The sequence below is a fragment of the Cucurbita pepo genome, chromosome LG17 (genome assembly GCF_002806865.2).
Source record: "Cucurbita pepo subsp. pepo cultivar mu-cu-16 chromosome LG17, ASM280686v2, whole genome shotgun sequence".
Lineage (NCBI taxonomy): Eukaryota > Viridiplantae > Streptophyta > Magnoliopsida > Cucurbitales > Cucurbitaceae > Cucurbita > Cucurbita pepo.
In genome coordinates this window covers 838117-846729 of record NC_036654.1, presented here as the reverse complement: position 1 = coordinate 846729, position 8613 = coordinate 838117, and the positions used below count along the sequence as shown (strand labels likewise).

The window sequence follows — 8613 nt, the reverse complement described above, 5'->3', positions numbered from 1 at the left end:
TTTTTTTTTTTTTTTTTTTTTTTTTTTTTTGGTCTGTTCTCTTCTGTGATTCTTGTGCGTGTGCTTGCTGCCGGCAGAGCCTCAGCTACTTCCCCAGAGCTCTTGATTTGAAATGTCCATAATGCCCTTCACCTTCCATAAAATTTTTTATTTAGTATTATTTTTTTAAAAGTTTTTTTTTTCCAAATTTTTCATTAATACTCTTAGGACTTATCTATCCCGAGTCAAAAACAAGTTCTCTTTTACACTCACTTCTTTAACATCTTATTCTTGTTGTGTGTTCAAGTCATCAGGTGAAGATAAAGAATGAGGGGATTTCCTTATCTAATCCCTCTCGAGAGTTTAAAATTGGGAATTCCTTTGATGAGCACTAAAAACTAGATCAATTCCATACAATTCAGGCTAGCAAAATCCATCTTTAGATAGATCTTATTCCTCGTGACATGAAGATAACTTCATTCCACTCGATCATAGGTTTTGTTGGTATCTATTTTCAACGCTACCCCACCCGTCTTTACCTTTCCTCCTAAGGTCCTCCCAAGGTAAGAAGGGTGGATTGTCACATGGGTTGGAGAGGAAAACGAAGCATTAGAGTGTGAAAACATTTCCCTAGCAAACGCGTTTTAAAACCTTGAGAGAAAGCCCGAGAAGGAAACCTTAAAATGACAATCTACTAACAGTGAACTTGGGTTGTTACACATTGTCTCCATCTATAGAACGTCATGTCATATTTCTGATAGAACAAAGTATGCACTCCATCCAGCCATAACGCTTTGGTCGGGTGGCATCGCCTTAAGGGCCAGATCCACCTCTGCCATGGAACTCCTTGGTTAGCTCAGTATCCTGAAAATATGACACCTTTCTCTAAAGAGACTGCACACAATGTAAGATGTGAATAATTTGCCAACGCGTAATCCCATTTGGCTTCTTTATATATATAAGGGTTTGGTAATGCCCAAAAGAATAAAGTTCAGAAAATTATACAAATATTACAATTGCTAAGGCCACTGCTACAACATTTGTAATACATAATTATTTATCATGGTTCAACTTTACAAGTGATTCTATGAGAAACGTCAAAATCTAAGAAAATAATAGAAGTGTTATCTTTTGTACGCAGTGTTCTAGCCTCGCCCAACAAAAAATTGGCTATCTTTTCGGCCGACTTTTCTGCACCTGTGGAGTATCTTTCCCTAGCCTGTGCAGCAGCAGAAGCAGCAGCAATTCACAATCACTTCAGTTGAAACAGATATCAAAAATGGAGGTCAATATTAAACAGCAGTACAAAGAAATGGCACCTGAAGGACCAGCTGAATTGCCTTCTTCACACCAATCACATCCCAAAAGCCATCACTGTGATTTTAGCAGAATCCCAAGTTAAATTTCAAACTTCACTGTTCTTGTAGCTATAAAGCTATCATGTTATTCGTTGAATTCTAATATGTGAGGCAAGGAGTTCAAACATCTGACCTTTTAGTCAAGGTAATAGTGTCGTTTTAAATATATAAAAGCTAGCATGTTATTCGTTCAGTTCTCTAACGTGTGGGGGTGGGGTGGGGTGTTTGAATTTTTGACCTTTTGGTAGTCGTAGTGACATATCTTAACCAGTTGAAGTATACTCAGGTTGATATTTAAGTAAAATCACCTTGCCATCACCGCAAAAGCTTTGCTTCCTTGATCTACATGGACAACTTCGCTAATATAAGGTTCTGAACTGAAGCGATGGTCTTGTTGTTTAAGAAACTTATCACCAAGCATCCTTGCAAGGTTCAAGCCTGAGCCAGGGAGGCAATGTGTAAAGCAACATGACCAACATCCAAAAATAGCTATTTGCTAATAATGTGAAGACAGATTTTTCATTACCACACAAGCGTGTCTCCCCATCTTTCAATGGTTCTCCTGCTTGTTCTATTCGGAGTCTTTCTGAATAGCTAGTTATCCTGTGGTCTTCTGTCATCCTTATAAGCTTCCCATGAACACTGAAATTAAAAAGATAGTAACAGGTCAGTAAAACCTTTTTTCTTATCAATTTTTATTGATCAAGAGTAATTTAGAAATGATTAAAAATAAGAGGGAGGGAGAAACTATAAACACATACTTCATAACACAAGCAGAGTCCCCGACATTCGCACATTGCACGAAGTAATTATCGTCATTATCAGCCCATACCAAAAGCACCGTGGCAGTACAACCCTGGAANTGCACGAAGTAATTATCGTCATTATCAGCCCATACCAAAAGCAGCGTGGCAGTACAACCCTGGAAAGATATTGGTTAGAGCTATTAACATTTTAAAACAATTATTGCCAGCAACTATCCTAAAGAAGTTCAAATAAAATAAAATAACCCCTTTGTGCAAATAAAAATGGCATTGCTGTAGTGTCTATGGACCCTGCATCATGCTTCTGTTGATAAAATTCATAAAGAGAAAGTGANTGCAAATAAAAATGGCATTGCTGTAGTGTCTATGGACCCTGCACCATGCTTCTGTTGATAAAATTCATAAAGAGAAAGTGAAAAAAACCTCATAATAGTGATTCATGCAAGCTTCAGTCTGAGAAAATGCTTCTCTAAGAACATCTGAAGCATCACAAAGAGATACTACCCTCTCCCTCTTTAGTGGATCAGATAGAATTGTGGCGACCTTCTCCGGAAGAATCCTAGAAGTTAAAATATTTGACGATTAGTACAGTAGCAAGTACAAGCCCACCACACAATTAGTACAGGAAACTACAACGATCTTCAAATGATTGAACACAGTTATTCTCATGTCAAAGTCAAACAAGACAGAAGCTCAAATTGCAAATGTCGACATACTGTCGATCAAACTCAAATTCCAGAAAACTTTAACAGATACATATACTTCGGTGACTCGTCAATTTTATATCTCCATACAATGCACCCTAGGCATAACCAGTCGGAGAACAATTTAAAAATGGTTCATCACGCTTTCTATCAAATACATTACAAACGTCGTACTGAAGTTTCTGCAAGTTTTTGTGGTATATAAATGCCAAATATCTTCATGTTTCTTTTAGGTTCATTCGGAAAGTAATAATAATAAGCAGAAACACTGAAGTTAAAAACAGATACTAACTCGCTAGCAGATTTGGCAGCCCCTACTCCACTATGCCCATCGCAGATACCAAAGAGTCCAAACTGCCAGATAAACATCCATGCAAAGTAAGCTGTTTTGGCATGCATGATGTTATTAATAAAAAGAAAAATACACAAATTGCCAGGNATCCATGCAAAGTAAGCTGTTTTGGCATGCATGATGTTATTAACAAAAAGAAAAATACACAAATTGCCAGCACCAAAACCTGATCAACCCCAGGAAGAGGCCATTGATAATAGCAAACATCTTCCATGGCAAATTTCTTTCCACCTCGACGTAACGCCATTGGATCTGAAGCCATCCCAACTCCAAAAGGAATATGGCTCTCAATCTCAGATGTAATTTGAACCTGCCAAAGAGGGAAAATATGAAATATATATATATATATATATATATATAAACCCAGGTTCTTAATAAAAAAAAGCTCTAATCCCGAACCTTACTGTAACTTTCAGAAAAAATGGAATGGCTTTTTAAGTTAAGGGTATAGCCACACAAACAAAGATCACTTCTGAATATCCACACAAACATAAAAATGATAATTTATGTTTCAAGTAAATCAAGGTTAAAAGGTCGGAATTAAATCTCCTCACAACTCAAAAGCAATGAACTCAATTTAAGGAATCAATAAGGCAAGCCAAGGAAATTACAAAATCAGTTGGGATCAATCAAGGAAGAATTATCATTACAAAAACAAAATAATAATAAAAATCATATAATTAGAGAGAGCTATAAAGGTAGGCTATTAAGTCTAAGATGTCCAAATCTCGATACATTTCCTAGAAGTATCGTTAAACACCTACAAGAAATAGCTCGTGAGCTGAAAAAATTGTTCTTGGAAAGCACCAAGTCATATTAAAATCTTGCAAGAGAGAAACCCAATGCATACAGAAACACTGAAGCAAATATAACATATGTAGTCTGCTAGAGGAAATGTNACCCAATGCATACAGAAACACTGAAGCAAATATAACATATGTATGTCTGCTAGAGGAAATGCTGTAGAGAGATGCCTTTCTTAGTAATGATGTAATCATAATATATCATAGTGTAGAAGTTCCTGGAAAGGAACTTCATACGATGGATGAAAGCATATTAATCTCTTCAGAGTTGTGGTAGAAACAGATAAGATCATTTCCAGAAATAATCAACCATTTCATACTCGAGGATAAATACTACCATAATGGAATTTTCCTTCTATAACCTGGATTGTGTTCTACCATGTGCAACTCAACTAATGTTATGTAACAACTACACTTGAAAACAATTGGTGTTGTTGAACTTGTAAGATTTTAAATATCTTAATAAGTGGTTCCACAGTTCGAACCCATGACCTCGAAAACATATGCCCTTACAGTTTTCCACTTCTACTACTAAGTCAAACCATGATAGTTCCTACTATAAAAGAAAATTAACACATTAAGTAACAAAAACAGGGGCAAGTCAACTTACATACACAGTGGAGCTTGTACCAAGAGTTATAACATCTCCACTAGCAAGCTCAACTGGGTCACTCAACTGTCTAATTCCAGAATCGGGATTGCTGATTGGTTGAGAATTTAATAAGGTCCCATTTAAGCTACCCAGGTCCACAAGCTCCCATTTCATATTCTGCAGACAAATTAATAGTTTTAGTAATAAGCAGAACACACGTTGGTAGAAAAAACTTAAATGTAGATTGTAATTAGGTGATGAACCCCTATATGAATAATTACATTTAGATTCCATTTTATTGAGGCATGCTTCCCTGAAACTTCTGAATCCTTTAGCTGTATATCACTAGGAGGTGCTCTTCCAAGGGTCAACTGGAGCCTAGATGTGTCCGCAGAATGTATGGAATAGCGCACTCCACGAGAAGGACCGGAGGTAACCTCCAAAGTGAGGTAACTTCCTGCACTTCTAACAGAAAGATATGAAGGTATGTTTTACGTACTCGCATACATTACATGTGATAATAGCCTCACGGAATAAATGAATGAGATGATAAATTACTTCCATGTGAGATAACTTGACTTGCAGACTCGTGGGGTTGATCACTTCCTATGCTTGGTTTCGCATGCTTTCGAACTTCTGGAATCTGGCTTGTGAAATATGAACGTTTAAGTGTTTGACCAACAGAAATATCGTCTAAAGGATCAGCAACTACATCTGGAACCAATCTATCACCTGAGAGAAATGAATAAATAACCCATGAAAAATTGAGCATTAATTAACCTTATACAATGAGAAAGGTGCTTAAGAAACATTGACAAAACAGAAGCAAATACCCTGACATAAATGGGGAGACGCAGCAGGTAGTCTTTGCTTGTGGATCAATCCGTGTAAACTTGGGGACCGAAAATGCCCATCAGTTTGAAGTGCACCCTCCAAATCATAATCTCTCGGAAGTTCATTGATTTGGTTTTGAGTGACAACCGCAGCATCAGAGACAAGGGGTCTCTCAAGGTCATGAACCTGAAAGAAAACATGGGAGGTAGCGATATGTAAAGATACTTAAGAAGACGGTGGCGTCATATATATCATAAAACTACAAATATATGATTCTACCAACCATGATCACAGGACATTCCTTTTATCAATGTTTCCTTTAAGGAGATAAAGAGATCACAGGGCATTCTACATGAAAAAATAGAATAAAATAATCACATAACAAAGGATTTTAATCAATATAATAGAAACTAACATATTTCATCAATTTCTTTTATNCAGGACATTCCTTTTATCAATGTTTCCTTTAAGGAGATAAAGAGATCACAGGGCATTCTACATGAAAAAATAGAATAAAATAATCACATAACAAAGGATTTTAATCAATATAATAGAAACTAACATATTTCATCAATTTCTTTTATAAAAAAAAGTGCAGTGGAATCTAAATCACACCGGATTAATGTCAAACAAAGGAGAAATCAAGTCAATCAAAAAATGTTATCGGTAATCATTATATCATGCAGACAGGCTGGTGAATGATAACTAAAGTTAAAAAGTCATATTTTACAGAGCCGAATCTCGTAAGAGCTTAATCCAGCTATTAGGAAGCGAAGAAAGAAGCTCGTTAAGGGAAGCTGTAAACATAAAGCCATTAGCTACACAACATAAGAATCATAAATTGTTTCACATAATGGATTCCAGTTGTTCGCTCCAACATTTCCATATAAAGATCACCGCTCAAACAGAAAACCAACGCCAACTTCGAGCAAAACTACCAACACCCATCAATTTAAAATTCACCCCCATCATAAGAAGTGAACTGATCGAGCCAAAAACAGATGAACGAGAAGCATCCAACCAACCCCCAACAGCTTGATCGCGAATTTATATGATTGTACAAACTATCCGCAATCAACCGGCGCCAGAAAACGAATAATGCGAGGGGAAAAGGAACAGCAGAAACATAGAAAAACGAAAAGATGAAAAGAAAAAGAAAACCTTGATGGTGCGAGAAAGGGAATAGGAAAAGAAGCGCCATGGTTTGCAGGCAACGAGGAGGATGAATAATAGGAGGAGGAGGAGGAGAAGCAGCATAAGGAGAAGAACAGCGACAATGCGCCCTGGTATCTCCATCGTCATCGCTCTCTCTCCCCTGTGAGGAAACAGATTCGCCTGGGCCTGTGGTTATGGCGAGAAGGTCGCTTTGAAATGGTCGCACTCCCATCGCCCAAAATGGGTCCGTGCCCCTTGGCCGCCCAAGCCCCAACCTAACTCCACCCAAGTTTGGCATATACCAATACGTTCACAAGTAAAAGTAAATAAAACACCTAAATTTAAAAATAAATAAATAATTCAATAAATTTATAACCTTTCGTTAAAAAATTAAAAATATATATAATTTTTTTTAAAATTTATTAAATAATCAATCCGCTTTGACCCATCACGTCCTCGTTAGCGTATGTCTGGCTGGCTCTTAAACCATTTATAACATCCTAAGCCCACCGCTAGCAAAATATTGTTTGTTTTTGTCCGTTATATATCATCGTCAATCTCACAGTTTTAAAAAGCATCTACTAAAAAGAGGTTTCCACACCCTATGNTGTAAGCGTAGGCTCTGATACCAAACTGATAAGGCAACCCTAATCCCCAGCCCAACGATCCAAGCTTTTGTTTAACANAAGAAAAGAAAAAGAAAACCTTGATGGTGCGAGAAAGGGAATAGGAAAAGAAGCGCCATGGTNACCCTTTAATCAAAGTAATTAACACCTCCTTATACGAAATTTGAATCGACCAAGAGATAGACGAGNAGGAGGAGGAGGAGGAGAAGCAGCATAAGGAGAAGAACAGCGACAATGCGCCCTGGTATCTCCATCGTCATCGCTCTCTCTCCCCTGTGAGGAAACAGATTTGCCTGGGCCTGTGGTTATGGCGAGAAGGTCGCTTTGAAATGGTCGCACTCCCATCGCCCAAAATGGGTCCGTGCCCCTTGGCCGCCCAAGCCCCAACCTAACTCCACCCAAGTTTGGCATATACCAATACGTTCACAAGTAAAAGTAAATAAAACACCTAAATTTAAAAATAAATAAATAATTCAATAAATTTATAACCTTTCGTTAAAAAATTAAAAATATATATAATTTTTTTTAAAATTTATTAAATAATCAATCCGCTTTGACCCATCACGTCCTCGTTAGCGTATGTCTGGCTGGCTCTTAAACCATTTATAACATCCTAAGCCCACCGCTAGCAAAATATTGTTTGTTTTTGTCCGTTATATATCATCGTCAATCTCACAGTTTTAAAAAGCATCTACTAAAAAGAGGTTTCCACACCCTATGTATATATATAATAAACACGTGTTTAACACAAATATTTGAAGAATAAATAATTATAATTTTGATTTTATAATTTAATGAAGGAAATGAAACTAAATAATAAATTAGGTTGTTGAAAGGTCGTTTTTATGAAATCTAATCCCATCGTGACACGTGGGCCCCACAAATCATAATATGCCGATTCGTGATTTGCGGATGTTAAAGTGGGCCGCTAAGTCAGGCCAGCGCTTGCATATTGTTTTGGGCCTTTCTTTAATAACTCATGGGCCTTTTAAATTCGGCCCATCTTAAATGACCAAGAATGAATTTTAAGTATTTTAGGCCTGTGCTAGCGAGTACGTTAGGACCCCTATATTACAAATGGTATCATAACCAAACTTCGGGTGGTGTGCCAGCAAGGACGCTGGTCTCTCTCTATTACAAAAGGTAAGGTGGCGTGCTGATAAGGCAACCCTAATCCCCAGCCCAACGATCCAAGCTTTTGTTTAACAAAGAACCCTTTAATCAAAGTAATTAACACCTCCTTATACGAAATTTGAATCGACCAAGAGATAGACGAGAATTAGATTACCTCTTACGATCCGAAGATCTAGAAGTAAGATTTGGAAACCTTGTTCTAAATTGAGTCACTTCACAATCTAACTTGATCAATGTTTGATTGAATGGCTCGAGTGCAATTCTACTACAAGAATTGCTTGAAACTTAGAAATGGCAAATATGATGCTCGAA

The 8613-nt window shown here is 37.1% G+C and overlaps 1 protein-coding gene across 3 annotated transcripts; it reads right to left on the bottom strand.

The window, feature by feature from the left end:
• Positions 1-964: 964 nt before the first annotated feature.
• On the bottom strand, positions 965-7542 carry LOC111779225 (protein phosphatase 2C 70-like). 3 transcript variants are annotated; one of them, XM_023659323.1, is made up of 14 exons: positions 7358-7542; positions 6548-6615; positions 5386-5572; positions 5111-5284; positions 4834-5009; positions 4571-4729; positions 3324-3467; positions 3098-3159; positions 2525-2660; positions 2099-2193; positions 1864-1979; positions 1646-1775; positions 1299-1353; positions 965-1198 (listed from the first exon to the last, which is right to left on the bottom strand). In XM_023659323.1, the coding sequence occupies exons 1-14, from the start codon at positions 7425-7427 to the stop codon at positions 1040-1042; spliced, it is 1731 nt and encodes a 576-aa protein (XP_023515091.1). In that variant the 5' UTR covers positions 7428-7542; the 3' UTR covers positions 965-1039. The 3 variants fall into 3 exon arrangements, with proteins under 3 accessions (XP_023515091.1, XP_023515090.1, XP_023515092.1); XM_023659322.1 differs by lacking the exon at positions 7358-7542 and having other exon boundaries at positions 6548-6810; XM_023659324.1 differs by lacking the exons at positions 6548-6615; positions 7358-7542 and adding an exon at positions 5670-5789.
• Positions 7543-8613: the final 1071 nt, after the last annotated feature.